Raw genomic sequence first — 18,275 nt, forward strand, 5'->3', positions numbered from 1 at the left:
TAATGTGAAAGCTAGACAAAGACATCACAAGAAAGAAAAACAACAGACCAATGTCTCTTACAAATATGGGCACAAAAATCCTTACCAAAATACTAGCAAACCAAATCCAGCAACATATAAAAAGATTATACACCATGACCAAGTGGGATTTTACCCCAGGAATGTAAGGTTGGTTTAACATCCAAAAATCAATTAATGTAATATGCCATATCAGTAGAACAACAACAAAAAAATATGATCAGGGGCCAGCCCAGTGACGTAGTGGTTAAGTTCACATGCTCCACTGTGGAGGCACAGGGTTCACAGGTTCAGATCCTGGGCAGAGACCTAGCACTGCTCGTCAAGCCACACTGTGGTGGCATCCCACATAAAATAGAGAAAGATTGGCACAGATGTTAGCTCAGTGACAGTCTTCCTCAAGCAAAAAGAGGGAGATTGGCAACAGATGTTAGCTCAGGGCTAGTCTTCCTCACCAAAAAAAAGATCATCTCAATAGAGGTAGAAAAGGCATTTAAGAAAATCAGCATTTCATGATAACACTAAACCAACTCAGAACAGAAGGGAACTTCCTCATATGATAAGGGACATCTACAAAAAACCCACAACTAACATCATGCTTGATGGTGGAAGATTGGGTGCTTCCCCCTAAGGTAGGGAACAAGACAAGGGTGTCCCTTCTCATCATCTCTATTCAACATTGTAGTAAAAGGAACAAGAAAAAGAAACAAAAAGCATCCAGACTGTGGAAAGGAAAAAGTAAAGCTATCTTTGTTTGCAGATGACATGATCTTTTATATAGAAAACCTAAGGAATTCACTAGAAAATTATTACAGTGAACAAATGAGTTCAGCAAGGTTGCAGGATACAAGATCATTATGCAAAAGTCAATTGTATTTCTGTACCCTTGCAATGAGCAGTCCAAAAATCAAATTAGGAAGACAGTTTCATTTACAGTCTCATCAAAAACAATCAAGTACTTAGGAATAAATTTAAGAAAAGAAGTGAAACGTGTTGAAAGCTACAAAACATGGTTGAAAGAAAATCAAAATAAATGCAAAAACATCCCATGTTCATGGATCAGAAGACTTAGTATTGTTAAAATGGAAACACTCCCTCAAACTGATCTGCAGAATCAGCCCAATCCCTGTTAGAATCCCAGCTTACTTCTTTGTAGATATTGACAAGTGATCCTAAAGGTAATTTGGAATTGCAAGGGATTCAGAATAGCCAAAACAATCTTCTCAATTTCAAAACTGCCTACAAAAAACAGTAGTCAAGACAGTGTGGTACCAGCATAAAGACAGACATATATAGGGGGCCAGTCCCATGGCCAAGTGGTTAAAGTTCTTGCACTCCACTTTGGTGGCCTGAGGTTCACTGGTTCAGATCCTGGATCCTGGGCTGGACCTGCACACCATTCATTGTGCCGTGCTATAGCAGCATCCTACATAGAAGAACTAAAATGACTTACAATTAGGATATACAAAACTATATACTGGAGCTTTGGGGAGAAAAAAAAAGAGGAAGATTGGCAACAGATGTTCACTCAGGGCCAATCTTCCTCACCAAGAAAGCATACATTAAAAAAAAAAAAAAGAAAACCAAGGCCTGGGCCCCACTCCAGCCCTGTTAAATGGTTAAAATAGTCTTTTCAAAAAATGGTGCTGGGGGGGTCCAGCCCTGTAGGGATTAAATTCAGCACATTCCACTTCATTGACCTGGGTTCAGTTCCCTGGCACAGACCTACACCACTCATTAATGGCCATGTTGTGGCAGCAACCCACATACAAAATAGAGGAAGATTGGCAGAGATGTTAGCTCAGGGCTAATCATCCTCTGCAAAAAAAAAAAAAAAAGGTTCTAGGACAACTGGATATCCACATGCAAAAGAATGAAGTTGGACTCTTACTTACTTCACACAGTATACAAAAACTAACTCAAAATGGGTCAAAGACCCACATGTCAGAGCTGAAACTGTAAAACTTTTCAAAGAGAACATATGGGTCAATCTTAGTGACTTCAGATTTGGCAAGGGATCCTTTGATATGACAGCAAAATCCCAAGCAACAAAGCACAAAATAGATAAGTTAGACTTTATCAAAATTTAAAACTTTTATGCTTCAAAGTAAACTAATAAGAAAGTGAAAAGACATCCCACAGAATGGCAGAAAATATTTGCAAATCACATATTTGATAAGGGATTTTATCTAAACTATGTAAAGAACTCTTACAATTCAAAAGAAGAAAGACAAGTCAATTTAAAAATGGTCAAATTATCTTAATAGACTTTCTCTGAAGACGGTATACAACTGGCCGCGAAACGATGCTTGACATCATTAGTCATCAGGGAAATGCACATCAAAACCACAATGAGAGAGAGACCAATTCACATCATTATGGTGGCCGTAATCAAAAAGGTAGATAATAATAAGTGTTGGTGAGGATGTCAAGCAGTCTGACAATTCCTCAAAAGGTTAAACATAGAATTACCAAATGATCTAACAATTCCACTCCTAGGTATATGTCCAAGAGAAGTGAACACACTTAAGCTTGTATGTGAATGTTCATAACAGGATTATTCATAGTAACCAAAATGTAGAAACAATTCATGTCTATCAGTAGATGAATAGAAAAACAAAATGTGGTGTGTTCATGCAATAAAATATGATTTGACCTTAAAAAGAAGTGACATACTGATACATGCTAGAACGTGGATGAGCCTTGCAAATGTTATCCCAAGTGAAAGCGTGCAGAAACAAAAGACCATATTGTATGATTTGATTTACAGGAACTTTCCAGAATAGGCAAATCCATAGAGACAGAAAGTAGGTTAGTGATTGCTTAGGGTTAAGGGGGGAATACAGATATAGGGAGGGGTCATAGCTAGAGGACATGGGATCTATTTTTGAGGTGATGCAAATGTTCTAAAATTGGTGTTGGTTGCACATATCTGTGAATATGAGAACTATTGGGTTGTCTCCTTTAGACAGGAGCCCAGCTAGTTTGCCTCTGTCAGGAAGGCAGAGCCCGTGTTGCAGAAGCACATAGGTGGGGAGATGCAACAGGGGCGGTTTACAGAGCTGCTAATGTTTTTCATCCTCACATCAACCCTTTGAGTTAGGCACGGTTGTTATTCCTGTTTGCAGATGAGGAAATAGAAGTTATGTAAAATTAAGTCATTTGACATAGGAATACCAGGAAAGTGTAGAAAGCAGCTTGCTTTTAGGAGGTCTGTGCTGTTGTCGGCATTTCTGATTGGTGACTGAAAAATCTCAATTTTGTTTTTTTATCTGAGAAAATTTATCTGAAATATAATCTTAAGACTTCTCCCCAGAAAAAGGTTTTTAGCAGATACTCTTCTATTTTTAAATCACTATATCTTCCTAGAATATTCTCAGAAAAGGCTAGAAAGCTATCTGATGTTATCGGGCCAACTGTTATCCCGAAAATTCTGTCCTTGTGAAAACCAGTTTCTTGGGAGAGATGAAACGCCCAGGCCATCCTTTTCTCCGGGATCCTGAGGAATCTAAAGTAAAATCTTTTCTTTGTTACAGACTGCAGCGGCTCTGCTGCTGTGAGTGGTGGCCTGTCTCTAGTCGCTAAATCCGCAGCTTCTGCTGAGGGCGTCCCGGCCCTAATGGAGGCTTCTACCCAATACATTTCTAGGGAAAAATCTCACTGGGTTTGAAAGGAGCCTCAAGAAGAATGCTGAACACTAGTTAAATGAGTAATGATGCAAGATGACATTTCTTGTGACTCACTTTGCTTACTTACTCCACAGGTGGGAGGCGGGTAATTGTTTAGAAACACAAGTATTGTTTTATGAAACATTGTGAATTTAAAATATATTTATATTAATATTGTCTGTAGGTCCTTTCCAGTCTCAGAAAAAGAACTTATTCCACAAAATTGTCAGCAAATATAAGCACAAAAAGGAGAAGCCTAATGTTCCGGAAAAAGGTATTGGTGTCTTCCATCCTCCATTAAGGGTTCTTGGCCGCCTCCATTGTGAATTCATCTGAGTGATGCTTCCGCACCGCCTCTGCCTTTTCCTCCCCGTTGCTTGCTTCCGTGTCTTCGGCTCCCGACGCAGGCACCTCCGTTATTTCTAGACTCCGCAGCAAGGAGAGTTCTCCTTCACTTGGATTCCTACTCAAATTCCAATTTTGTCTCTATTTTCAGAGTTCCATATGAATCCTAAAATTGCTTCGTTTTCATCTATATTTGGTACATTTTGTAATTTAGTCTTCTTGAGCTCTTATCTCCTTATTTTCTTTGACTACTCTCGTTTTTCTCATGTTTGGCCGCCTTCCTACCAGGACCGCATTTTCCTACGTCCTGAAACCTCACCCGTTTCATAGTCATACGAAAGTCCCACAGTTTCTATACTTCTCTGACACTGGAGCATTCTTGTCCGGGAGGATTCCACTCCTTAGTCATAACCTATCTTTTTTTTTTTTCCTATCTGTATATTTCATTGTTTGCCAGAATCTTCTGCCCACCTCCTTCAGTCATGTAACTGTTATTTCCAGAGGGCACTAGAGACACGTTGCTCTACCCTCCCTTTATTCTGAGCATCTCTCTCATTGTTACGCTCTTGCTGGGCCCTTGAACCTCTTTGGGGCTGGTGTAAAGATTTCTTTCTTCTCATAGTTCAGGACTCCTGTTCTTCTTTCACGTAAAAGAGAAGTCTCCCCATCTGGTTTGGGACAGCCGCGTGTCCTGGAAGCCGGGCTTTCTGTAGCGTCTCCCTGCATGCTAGTGTCGTGACTGCCATGAGCCTGCTCATCTGATGCCCATGCGCATCCTCCTTGCATGGCGACATGTGAAACTGTCGTGTTTCTGGAATGAGGCTTTCGGTGCAGCTGTCTCCATGTGTAGGCATGTGTGCTTATGTGTTCCTGTATGTAACCTATTAGTTAATTTGGGTTTCATTTGCACCTCCACTTCAGCCTCGTAGTTTTGTTTTGTATATTAATATTTTTTTCACTGCTTCCAGTGGAGAAACATCACTCTTTAGGTAAAACGTCAGCTTTTATCATTCCCTTTTAACTGATCTCCAGGTTATTTTGATTAAAGTCATAGAAATTATCGAACAGTGTATTTCATAAGAGGCAAATTTGTTTTTAATCCATTTCCTGTATAGCCTAATTATTTTAGTTGGCAAATGCTGTTTTGAGAATTAAGTAGTCGAATTAAAATTCTGCTTCATTTGTGTGATAATGTTTCATATTTAAGTTGTATGTTGTCTTATTTTTATAGTGTGTGTGTCTCTCCTAGGAGTGGAGTTTCACTTCTCCTTTCTCTCGTTGTTTTCAGGAAGTGGGGATAAATGGTCAAACAAGCATCTCTTCTTGGATGCCATTCACCCTGCGGAAGGTAAAAGAACAATATTCATGGTATCATTTCAGGAAGTCTGGGCTGGAAATGGCATAATTTTTATAGGTTTTAAAAAAGCATAAATTATATAGGCCCAACCAACGTTAGAACTGAGAGTTCATAATTGGGTTATTTTTAATTTTCAAATTAAAACTGATATTTTTGACCCTGCTAAGAGTCAAGGCAGTGTTTCATGTAGAGTTTAATTTGTCAAAGGGGAGTTGATAACCTTTGAACCACATTAACCAGAAATTAGAGATTTTTATAACTAAAAATACTCAGCCGTGCAGTTCATGTCGCAGGCAGATGCTTGTGGGAGTCAGAATAGGGCAACCTGGGGCTCTCCTGCTTGGCTGGGCCCGGACAGCCCAGCAGGGGTGGTTCCTGAGCTGAGCTTTTTCCCTTGCCCACCTCCCAGGACCTCTAAACATGATCCGATGCAGTGCCCCTGAGGCTTACGAAAAGCCAAGGAAAAGGCCCGTATTGACTGGTATAATGTTATAGGTCCCACATGCAGATTTTATTTCAAAATTCCCGAAGTCATATTTATTTATGACTTTATCTAATCCCTGTTAAATATTGAACCCTGAGGTGAATGCTAATTTTGTGATGGTTCATCCCTCCTTCCTGATGGTTCGGATGGCCTCTGAACCATCTTCCCACAGGTTCTCTTTTTTCTATTGTAGGTATTTTTAAAGAGCTGAACATTTTTGTAGTGCTTAATTAGGAGTCGCTTCATTTGCAAGCTAGAAAGAATCTTAGGGATCATCCAGTCCAACCTTTTGATTTACCTATGGCCAGAAAGGGGAACTTAATGAACAGCGCACGTCTCTTGACTCCCAAATACGCTCTTTACTGAAAAGGAGAAGAAAATTCAAAGGCATGTTTGGCCTGAGTCACTTTTCAAAAATACTCCTGTTTTAAAGATATTTACCAAAAATATTCCAATTTGAATTCATTACAAACATGAAATATTTCGGTTTGGTGGGCATCGTTTACAGGAGCCACAGGTCTGCTTTCACATCTTCGTAGTTTTACAGAAAATGCCGGCAGAACGTTTCTCTTTTCTGACCTGTTAGTTCACATTCACTACCTCTATGGAGTACCATTTCTCCTCTCTCCTGGCAAAATAAAACGTGAATTGTCCTGCTGTTCTCAGCATTAAATCCTTGCATCCCAAAATTGATATATAGTAGCTCTTGTATATGTTGAAAATATCTTCTGCACAGACTTGATAAATGTAAGGCACTGATGAACTATTAGAGAAATGTAAAAGAGGCATTTAAGACCACATTACTCTTTTCTTGAAATGATACTCTTCTAAATGTTTTGTTTTTGAAACAATGAAACCCCTACCTTATGTAAAAGGAGCTATCACAGCAGGTGCCGTGTGGTAGGAAGAGCGAAGTAGGTAGGAATTAGGGGACCTGGGTGCTAGTCTCAGATCTGCCCCTACCTAGCACTTGTCAGTAGGACAAGTTGTTCAACCTCACTAGGATTCACTCTCCACATTTGTACCGTGTGTGTGGGAGGCGTGTTTTCAGGGCTGGGTGGATGATGAGAGGTAGCAGTACGTGAACCGTGAATTTCATTTCCCCTCAAACACGTGATGACTGTGTTCCTCTGATGTGTTGAGTGAGTGCTGTGATGCTGGAAGTCCCTTATCCTCTCATCCTGATTTTCTGCCCTTTACAGGACAGAGAACAAAACAATTTTGGGTCTTCTGGACAGTCCCAAGGGTTTAGTTAGAAATGGAGTTATTATTGGTGATATTTACTTACATTTATTATTGATGTATATGAAATAAAACTTTGGAGAACATACACTGAAAATTGCATTTGCTTTAGTGTAGAATGCAAATTCATTTACGTGGCCAGGAAAAAGGAATCAGAGCACTGGAAATTGCCAGTAATTTAGAGTGACCCTTTTTTTGCTATTTACTTTCATAACCATCTCCTACATTTTCTTGTTCGGTGATGACTATGTGCTTTGTGAATTACAGGTTCTTTACTTCATCCTCTCTCTCACCTATGGCCATATCACTGCTTATTAGAACTTTACCTTGGAGAGTATAAATATATTAGGGCAGAAAATGAAACCATAATCAGGATAATTTTAACATGTGTGAGCCGTCCTGGGCCAAGGTTAGACAGGATTTGTTTGTACTGCTGTCTATAATAGAAATGTTGATTAAACTGAGGCTACGCCGCTGCTGGCTGTTCCTGACTTCTGTTAAAGTGGATGACTTCAAGTTCACTGGGCTTTCTTTACACCACTCTGAGTATAATTGCCTTGCAATTCATTTCTTTTTTTTCAGGATATCAGAAATCTTTACGTGCTTAGTAATCACATCTGAGGTTTAAATGCTAACCTTATAATCTCTTTTAAGCGTTTTTCCCCATGCTTTTAAAATTCAGAATCACTAAATGATTTCTTGAAACTTTTGCAGATCATAAAGATTGCCTATAGCCTAGAATGAAAGATAAAATTTTCAAGTAATCCGAGATCACTTCCCTCTGCCACTGTGTTTATCTTTCCACCAAGTTACGGTATCACATGCTCATGCTTAAGCTAGCATTTTCTAATTGTGATAATAATGATGATGACCAACACTTCATTGCTTTATAGTTTCCAGAGGACTTTCACATACATTTTTTGTAAAAACTAGCCTTGACCACAGCCCCAGTGAATTTACAGAGGGCTTATTAGCCCCGAATCCATAGTAAAGAAGAGAAGCCTGGCCAACGTGAGCAGAAAGGGAAAAAACCAGGCCTCTTTCCACTAAACCACAGTGGCTGCTACAGTTTGGATTTTTCAGACATATCTGTAGATAGCCCTCATTTGGCTCAGATGTTGAAATTATAAATTGTTATCTTACAAAAAAAAAAAAAAACCCCAAAACCTGAAACCTCAGACCAGGAACCTTCATAAGATTAGTTTCTTTGCAATATATAAATCTAATTACAGAGAAGAAAACTCTGGTTTCTAGTTGGATTTTCAAACATGATCCACAGCACTCAAGCTAACTTAATCTCTTTCCTCAATTTCAAAAGAGTTGCTGTATAACTTCAGCAAGGTCTCCCGGGCTCTTAGATAAGCCTCATTCATTTGATTTTTTTTCCTGTGTTCCTTTCAGCATCTGACTGCGTTTTCAGCTCCTGGGAGACCAACCAAAGGCAATGAGATTCCAGATTTGGCTATAATAATTTTAGCGCACGTTTGATTTCCTGGGTTAGAATGTGAATTCCCGACTCTGGAGCACTCTAGTGGTCTCCTGAGGTGCAATACCAGTGCAGTGCCACGTTCCCGAAAAACTCACTCCCCGCTTTGGGAACAGAGTTTGGGAAACAAGACAGGCTCTTATGGCCACATTCCTGACGTTGCTCCAGGAGTGTGCGTGCGTTATCACTCTTGGATGATGCACTCCGAAAGTGTTATGATTATCATGGAGTGTGCAAGCTAGCCCTAGGGATGTGTTTCACAGTGCTTGGGTAGGTTTGTGTGTTCAGTTACAAGTTGGAAGAGAAATGACTAATTTGTTTTTAGAGGACAAAGCCTTTCTTTTCTCACATTTCCAATAGTTTGGCAGGGAGAAAAAAAGGAACTGGCTTTCAGTCTTGGTCCTCCGCTTCGGGCTCTCTCCCTCTCTGAGCTTTTTCCGTTTCCTCCGTTTGCTTGGCTCATGTTGCTGGACCAGACAGCTACTTCTTTGACTTAGCCTTACCTCCTTCCCCCGTTCTTCTGTCTTAGAGAGGGTTCTCCCTGAGCGCTGACTGAAGGCTGTCATTGGTCTAGGCCTCGAGACAAGACAGGACGCTAGGACACTTGGGGGTTGACTCATGGGTCAAAGCATGAGGCAGGCCTCACTCTTGCCTCCTCTTCCAAACTCCAGCAAGATCACATAGATACCTTTTTCAAATGTGGATGATCTGCAGGCACCATGATTGTTTGTTGATCTGACAGTATGCTTAGAGGAGATGACATCTAGATAGACGGCATTGCCTGCTTTTCAGTGATTTATGAGAACTTCCAGTGTATTCTCGTTTTTTGCCTCTTCTATTTGGTCTGCACCCTGATTTACTCCTTCACTCTCTCCCAGCACACCAACCACTGGTATCTGTTGGCCTGTGTGCCTTTGGCACCCTGTCTCCTTGTCTGCTCATTCCTGACCTTCCTCTAGCGCCAGTCTGCTTTTAGGCCTGAATGATACATCCCATTTGCAATCCCTTTGCAGCCATCCCCTTTTCTTATATTGTGTTTTTGTCAGTTTATCTGGAACACACAGGAAAAGGAGTAACCATTAAATAGAAATGAAACCATTTGAAAGCTCACCAACAAAAACATAAGTAGTGCTGGTCAGTGGAGTATTGGTCCCCGGCCTTGAGACGCTGGAGCTGGCTGGAGGCTTGTTTTTCCCTGGCCAAGACCTGATTCCAGGCTGCGTGGCAAGAGGAACAGAATTCCAAGGCCAGAAGGCTTCTTTAGAGCTAATGTAGCCCAGCCTGCATCTTTACATGAAGAGACTGAGACCCACGGTGCCACAGTTAGAACAGCAAAAAGCCAAGAGTAGAATCCAGCTCTCTCTCTGCCCGTGCTCTTCCCATTGCCTCCTCATCTTTGCGGAAGAGCCAGGTCATCTGCCCCAGCCCTTTTCTGGTCCACGCTTTTTCTTTGACCTCCTTGGTTCTTTCTTTCTGTAAGCAGTTCTTATGATATAATACACCCTTCCTCTTTGGAAGCCTGCCACACCCTATTTCCACGAGTTCTGGATTTTTCTGGGAAGAGGAAGGAGAGGGAAGCGGTTAATGCTTTTTCTGGAAGGTCCACCTGTAATGTAGTGCTCATACAGGAGAGGTGAACAAGATCCCCCCAGTTGTCAGGAGGGGCAACTGATGGATCTGAATAAGAAACTAGAGATTTTGAAGCTTGTGCATATCCAATAAAGGTTATTCAATGCTCACTGTAAACTAAGAGTTTGGCTTCTTTGTACCTATAGGAAGGTTTGGATTTCAAGGCTAATGCAGAGGTCCTGAAACTTCTTTGGAGTGTTTCTAACCAAATATCTTCTGTTTTGCTGGTAGCTTTTATTGAAGTTTAAACTAAAAAAAAAAATCTTAAAATATATACCCCCACTGACCCATGTTAAGCTAAGTGTCAGTATAAATACGCTAAAACTGTTGGACCTGGGTATAGGTCTATGATTTAAGAAGGAGCCTTTTCCCTACTTCTCGATTACTGGCTTGAAAAGGTGTTTGGGAGCATTGCCAAATAATTTTGTTGGTTTTTTTTTTTTTATAACTATTATCTTAAGCCCATTCCCATACAGCCATTTATTATGCAATATTGAGGTAAGGCCAACACACACATCGTGGTGTGATTTCTGCTTTACATGCTTTCTTTGATGTAATTAAAATCATTTCCCACTTGTTTTGGAATGAGAAGCCTAGAATCAACCTCTTGAGGGCAAAGGTCTTACAAATTCATAGCCTTCCTTTCTCAAGGATGTAGCTAAACCCAATAGAGAACTAGATGAGGCATTTTAAATCAAACCTCTGCAAGTGTTTATAGGAACAAGTGCACTTTTAACACCCTGAGTTATTCTTGCTCTGTTCTTTTCCTCTTATTTTGGCTTTTGTTTCTTCCCCTTGTATAAATACTGTCTTAGTTCCAATGCCTCCCTGCGTATGTGCCTTCTGAACTGCACCTTCAGTTGTCCTCTGGGTTTGGTTTGCATGGAGTTTGTCATGTCACACCTTGGTTTCCTGAACCACGCTCCCCTCATCTTTGTCAACAATGAGTTCTATGGCTGTCTTAAGAGAAAGAATAGTTAAAAAAGGGAAAGATGCCTCTTCTCTCTGCCCAAAAGCCCTTAGGCCACTGGAATAAAATAGTCCCATTCGGGAAACTTGACTACGTGTGTATACTCCTAAATGCTCACTATACTCATGTCTGCATATTCTTGTCCACTTTTAAATTAAGTGAGGAGAGGGGAGATGAGCTTCTAAGGAAACGAGTATATAAAAAAAGACAAGCTTTCCCAACCTGTTGGCACCGGAAGCAAAGTCTTTGGTGGCAAGTGTGTTCCTTACTCTCGACACAGTGACTCATAGGACACAAGCATGTGCTGGTCAGTGATTTACTCATATTACGGTTAGAATTACGGTACCTAAAACTGCCCTTTCCAGAGCCCCGCTGACATGGGGTACTTCATTACATATCTCACTAGGCAATGTTTTATTTCTTTTCTCATCAATACTTTGAAAACTCTAAATGTAAGTTCTCCATTCAGATGGGTCAGACCTTTAGAAATGCTTCCTTCCAAGAGCAATGATGGTGCCTTGTGTTTTTGTGTGTAACTATATATGATTTGTCCTGTTTCAGCCATATTTTCAGAAGACAAAAACACCACAGAGCCTGCTCATAAGGTTAAAAATGCCCCATCCATTCCCAACACTCCAGAGCCAACAGCAACGCAAGAACCCTTGGTGGGCAGCCAAAAGAGAAAGGCAAGGAAAACCAAGATCACACACCTTGTCAGGACAGCCGATGGCCGGGTGTCACCAGCAGGAGGTACTTTGGGTAAGAGGATGGAGCTTTAGAGCAAGCAAGTGATCATCATGGCCATGTTGGCCCGCGAGTGGCTAAGCCAACTGTGGGTCTTCACTGGAAAGTGGGTCTGTTCTGTGGGTTTGGCCAGAGTAACCTTTTCTCTCTCTGGATCTCCCTTAGAACTACGTTTCTATAGACTTCCAAATGTACATGTTTTAGTCGATGTTTTAAAATCATAGCTCTTTTTCCAAGGGCCTATCTGGAATTCCTAGAAAGAAAAGGTAATTTTGGGGTCTATCAGCTTCTCCTTCCCTTTCTCAGCATGCACAAAAACAGTCTTGATCAAGTAAATTCCTAAAATACTGGATGAGTCATGTTTCTCTGTGGTTCAAAGCCACTACAAGCCAGATTATCAGGTATTTAAACCAGTGCACTAAGGAATCTTGGAAAGCATTCAGCAATTCCTGTAAAGCTGATTCAGACCACGAAGGGAGCCTGAGAATGCTTCTGGATTTCTTGAGTTCTCTGGGCTAATCTTTAACCAGATCTTAACATACAGTAAATTTTTCCATTTTCAGTCGTGGCCTGTGGTCTGTTTGCTGTTTCTGGTGGCCTCCATGGGGGTCAAAGAGTGACACTGAGCATCCCCCCCTCAAATCTTGGGGTGCTACAGCATCTGAGCATTAGTGGTCTTTGCTGTTGCCTTTCTGCCTTTTAGCACCTCCAGCATCTCATTCTGTCAGCCCTGAAGGAAGCATACCTGCCCCCACCCTAGTCCAGTCCCCAGGAAAAGGTCAGAGGTCCGTAATGACTTCTATACATAGAAAAAATGTTTGAGTGTCTTTTGAGAGTAATATTTATACATATCTGATTGGTTAATCTAGTTAATAGAGATTCATTGGTTGCTGAGGTAGAATTAGAGGACAGTTAGTGAGTTCTGGGCACTTTTTCTTGTGTTTTGCATATGTAGATTGTTAGAACCATAAAGCATATTGAAGACCCCAACTTTACCCTGTCGTGTAAGAGATGAAGCTCAAGGGGGAATTTTGGTTTTGGATCCATTGAACTACTAAGTCGAAGTAGGATGAAGCCTAGAATCTAGTTTTCCTGATACTTCATCCAGCAGGCCCCTCCCTCCTTCCCTTTCCACTCGGGGTTCTGTTCTGTGATTTTCATTTTTTAAATGGTTACAGCTTCATTTTCACTTCTAGGAATAGTGAAAGGTTTTAGAAAATTTTCCCTTTCATGTAGAAAAGCACAAAGCACTTTCGTAGACATTTACAGGCTTTATCAATTGTTTTCTGTAGTTAAAATATTCTAAAACTATGATAAAGATTCCTCCTTCTCCATAATGGCTACATAGTAAAGAAAGTGTACTCACTCCCAGCAGGTGTATTTGCCTAGAGCATTTCAGCCACCTCTTTGTAAATACCAGAGGACCCCTTCTCTTCCTTCCAGTAGGTCTTCAGAGCAAAAATAGCAACTTGAGATCTCACTGGGATTGGTCACTCTCGTTGGGATTGGTGTAGGCCATCCTAAGCGGTGGTATTGGGCGTACCAAATGTCCCAGTCACCATAGAAGGGCCTGCTATGGCTTTATCAGAAGTGTTTGGTCAGCTGAGATGTTAGGGCTCTTTTACAGCATCCACAGGCCACTCTGCACAAGTCCCTTGGGTTTTATTTTGGCCAGAGCCCATTTTTCCCTGTCACTCCAAGACTGACCTATCCTTTGACTTTGGGTAAAACACAGCTCCTGAGCCCAGCTTCCGGGCACAGTGCTGCCTACAGCTGCAATTGAGCTTAATAAAGAGCTTTATTCCTTTGGGAGAGATTCTGTAAAAGCCTTAACATTCGATGGATGACAAAAATGAACTGTAAAGAATATTAGCTCATTGCACATTGTCTGGCACAGTTTTCTCTGTGTCCCTTCTTTGGAGAGAGCAGAGTGATCCTCTCATGATGGATCTGCCTTTCCTTATAGATGACAAACCAAAGGAGCAAATGCAGAGGAGTCTGCCTAAGGTTGCCGAGGTGGGCTGCCACGACGAGTGCTCCCACAACCCCGAGGCCGCCGAGACCCGGAGCAGCACCCCCGAGATGCCGGCCGTCTCTGCCTTCTTCAGCCTCGCCGCGCTGGCTGAGGTGGCCGCCATGGAGAATGTGCACAGGTGAGTGTGCAGCACCTTTCTCCTCTGGGGTGCTGGGGACCCTGTTCAACTTCACCCCTCCCATGGAACAGGGGCGGAGCAGGAGACGTGGAAACCCGAATCATCCTTCCGACGTGACTTGTAAGATTTCTCACCATGCATTGGGGTTCATGAGACTTGGTTCAAGACCATTCTTGTTTATGTGACGTGTTAACAAAAGTATATGTGCTGATTAATTAGCAGTGTGGGGAAATATAGTCAGCCAAGCATTTTATTTTGTATATATTATTCTGTGGCTAAGCTTTGTTTCCATGAAGAGCCTCAGTGAGCAGAGGAGCAGTATTATCTAACCATTCAGCATGAGCTTGGAGTCACATCTCAGACCTAGGGTAGAGTCCCAGCTCTGTCACCTGCAAACTGCAAGATCTTGAACCTCTCTACCCTCAGTTTTTCCTTCTATAAAACAGGGGTAAGTGGTACTCATTTCATAGTGATGTTATGTGGAGTAATTCTAATGTCACAGTCCTAGCGCATGGTAAACACCCCCATGAGGATGATGTTGGTCGCAGTGGTTGTACCAACCGAAGAAGACAGTATGGTTCAGGAGAAGGGGCATCATGGCATCTGACTCAGTCACCGGGGGCAGAAGGCCTGGGTTTTTCTTCAACTCTCTGTGTTTCCTACAAAGTAATTTGTTTCTCAGTTTTCTCATCTTACATAGAGCATAATGATGTCCCCAAAGAATCACAAATTGTAAGGATCAGACAAGATCATAGATGTGAAAACCTTTTAAACTCAATAAAGCCCCACAGAAAATATATTAAGTTCTAAGTATATAATTGGATATTCTGCTACTTAATGGATCCTTTGGGAAAGCAAAAGAGCCTTTTGTAAATTTGGGTATTTCATATTTTTATTCAAAGTGGATTACACACAGATGAGCTGCTTTCTTAGACTTTCCATCTTTAGTACAAAACAGCTTGACATCCTGCACAACTTGAATACCACCTGATGGGCTCCATTCTCCTTTTCCACACCCAGGTTCAGGAAGCCCTGGGCTAAGCTTTGTCTGCTTCTTGCTCTTCACCTGTCATGGTACAGTTCTAGTCTTCCTCACAAATAGCCCCTAGATATTTCCAAGAAGCCAGATTCCTTTTCATGTGTAACACTGCAAATGCTTAATGGCAAGTGAATGCTGACAGACACTGTTAAAATCTGCTCGGGTCTCTGAGGGAGATAACGCCCAGACGCTTCCACTCATGGTGTTTTACCGGTCGAGTGCAGAGAACAAACTCATTCGCATCAGTAGGAATTAACTATATGCCTGAGTGTTACTAAGTGCCCCCATAAACTGTAGAAATAGGAGGGAGTGTAAGAATTCGGAGGGGGAATCATGATTCAGGGCTCAGAAAAGGCTGCCACAGTCACCCTTGCCAGCATTCCCTTCTGAACATGACTGGTCGCACCACTGGCGTCAGCCAGCTTTGCACGACTTCCAGTTTGCGACAGCAGAGAGCCTCAGCCAGCCTTCCCGCCCTCCTGACCACCGCCCCTCCTCCCTGCCCTGCTCCGTGCAGAAGGGCCAGGTCCTTGCCTTTGTGCATCCTCCTCAGGTGAACTGCTGCACCTCCTTCCATCTCTTATTCTTTGTCCCCGTCTCTCAATCTCCTCCTGAAGCCTCTGCCCTCCTTGTGCACACCTCTTTAGACCGGCTGCCACATTGAGTTGTAATTATTTGTTCATGCTTCTGTCTACTTCCAGTATATTTTGAAAGCAAAGCACTGGTTTTATTCTTCATGTCTCCAGCTTCCTTAGTTCCTGTTATATCATGAGATGAGTGAACAAATGAATGGGTGAATGACTAAATGAGGTGTTCTTGAAGGAGGGCTGCCTGTTACCTAGCAGGCATAGAAAAAATGGTGTGAGGAAAGGTGTATGTTGGGTATTTTTCATTACCTCCCGTTAGAAAGAACAATATTGCTTACTAGAATTTTACTATCCACCCAACAAAGGGTCAGTGTCCTTAATATCTAGAAAGACAGATCCCCCTGGAGACTCTTAGTTGTAATTTGCCTCCTTAGCTGTTAAAGCCGAGCTACCAGCCCGCCGTCTACCTACAGACTTAATGTAATTGTACCTGGTTGCACATCAATTAATTATCGCTTAGGCCTCACCTAGGTTCCTAATTTAGAGAGTGGTCAACAGAGTGAAGGGTAGCAATATATTACCTGCAATTCTTGCCACAAGAAATCTTAATATTAGGTTCAGAAACCCAATGTGGAAAGGCACTTCTGCAAAATTCGGGAAATAGGAAGTTGGAGTAAACGTTTGTTGAGAGCCTGTTTATTTATGGAGAGCTTTATAAGGAGGTGAGCTCATTGAACTTACTCGTAAAATCAGCCCTGCCAGGTGGATCTTTTCAGCCTCCTTTTGATGATGGTGCGGATGGTTAATGAACCTCCCAAGGGCGCACAGCTCAACTGAGTCAGGATTTGAATCCACGCCTTTGAACTCCAGTATCTTTGCCTTTGTTGTAGCGGCTGCTTCAGCGAGTATCTATCAGGTCATGGAAAGTCAGGAAGCAGCTCCCCGATCCCTCTCCTGGGAGCTGGACCCAGCGGTCCCACAGCCTTCTCTCCATCGTGCTTCTGACTCTGTTTCTTTTTCCATCAGTGAACCTGGGCTTTCACCCTGATTTCTCTCTTCTTCTTGCTCTTTCTTTTTTTTTACCTTGTACTTTTCATCTTTCACTTTCTTTTTTTTTTTCTTTTTGTGTTTCTTTTTCTAATACTTATTAAAATTCTTTTCACTTTTGCACTATGAGTACATATTCAATCTTAAAGGTAAAAAAATCACATTTTAATTTCATTTCGTGAACAGAGAGTTGAACATATTGAACAGGTGCTGCTTAGAGCCTCCCCACATGAATAAACAGATTAATCCAGAGGTTTGATTGTAACACATGTTTTGTTTTTCTAGAATCCTAATATCTTAGGCTGTTAAGTGATCATTGGATTCTGAAATCCCCAAATGTTGTAATTTGTCTAGATTACTTTTCTTTTTTCTGCACGAAGAGAAAAAATCTTGGAGATAGTTGTGGAGCAGATAGACTTTGAGTTTTAAAGTAGCACCTTTTGTTTGTCATAATCTGAAGAAGACACTGGATGGACACGGTCAGACCGACGGAAACATTGCTGCTACATCCTGTGTGTCAGCGCAGTGCTGTGCCTGCACACTGCTGTCGGCCAGAGCAGCGAGTGGTTGTCTAGGCTCGGTAGGCCTGCTACAGGGAGTGTCAAGAAGGTGCCCAGTCCTACGTTTTTAGAATAAGAAGCTCTGTAGAAATCACCAGGAATTTTGAACAGCTCCCTTAGAACCGTGAAGTAAATCCTATTTTTTCCTCCTCATTCAACAAAAGCTGAATGAAAAATCAGCTCTGTTCGGCATAGTTCCAATCCCAATGATGGGAATGTCCGTGAATTTTCTAGTCTTGTCTGGAGTTAGTTCTCTGTCTATGTTGACTTTGGCCCAGGTTGACTGGGTTTTCTCAGCCTCTAAAATTCAGAGTCGGTTCTGCTGTCTGCCCTCTCTGCTCTCTCCCCACAGGCCTGGGAGACATTTCTGTAGCCAGGAGGGTTTCAGTGTTTGCTTTTCATTCATCCTGTTAGAGTCACAGTCCACCTCTCTCTCTTTAGGGGTCATCATTTTTATCAGCCTTTAGTTTTAAATTGAGTTTATTACTTGTCTTAAGAAATGAGCCTGAAGGTTATCAGTAAGTATGGGAGAGTTTTCCCCTTGGGCAAGTCAAGGAAAGAAAGAGGTCATTTTTTAATATCAGTGGATCCAGAGGCAGATTGTTGTCCCAGAACCACAGCCCTTGACTGAAAGCTTCCCACTTCCTAGGGAATTTCCCCACATCGGTTGGTGCTTCAGGTTTTGTCTCTACAAAATGGAGTGTGGTCCACTGGGGACAGAATATGTTGTTGAGTTGGTGAGGGCAATTGAGGTAAGAAATCCTTACGGAGAAAATGAGAAAGAAGCTCTAAGGACAAAAACGCTTTTACTGCAAGGGCCTAAGTAAGAAGTTGGCGGTAGCTATTAAACGAGATTGTGGAAAGCTTTTATAGGTTATTCATCATCCTCTCCTATTTCTGATATCACACACTCTAAATGATTTCTTCTTTTTCTTCCTCTTGTTTT

The 18,275-nt window shown here is 41.8% G+C and overlaps 1 protein-coding gene across 5 annotated transcripts in view; it reads left to right on the top strand.

Moving 5' to 3' along the window:
- Positions 1-18,275, top strand: part of BBX (BBX high mobility group box domain containing) — a 258,252-nt gene that overhangs the window by 238,612 nt on the left and 1,365 nt on the right. For 3 of the 5 annotated variants that reach the window (XM_046658686.1, XM_046658685.1, XM_046658687.1), the window contains 4 exons: positions 3,871-3,960; positions 5,320-5,379; positions 11,761-11,958; positions 13,910-14,096. In XM_046658686.1, coding sequence (XP_046514642.1) covers positions 3,871-3,960; positions 5,320-5,379; positions 11,761-11,958; positions 13,910-14,096 — 535 coding nt within the window. The remainder of the gene's footprint in view (positions 1-3,870; positions 3,961-5,319; positions 5,380-11,760; positions 11,959-13,909; positions 14,097-18,275) is intronic. The other 2 variants (XM_046658688.1, XM_046658689.1) reach the window with 2 other exon arrangements.

The sequence above is a fragment of the Equus quagga genome, chromosome 4 (assembly GCF_021613505.1).
Source record: "Equus quagga isolate Etosha38 chromosome 4, UCLA_HA_Equagga_1.0, whole genome shotgun sequence".
Classification (NCBI taxonomy): domain Eukaryota; kingdom Metazoa; phylum Chordata; class Mammalia; order Perissodactyla; family Equidae; genus Equus; species Equus quagga.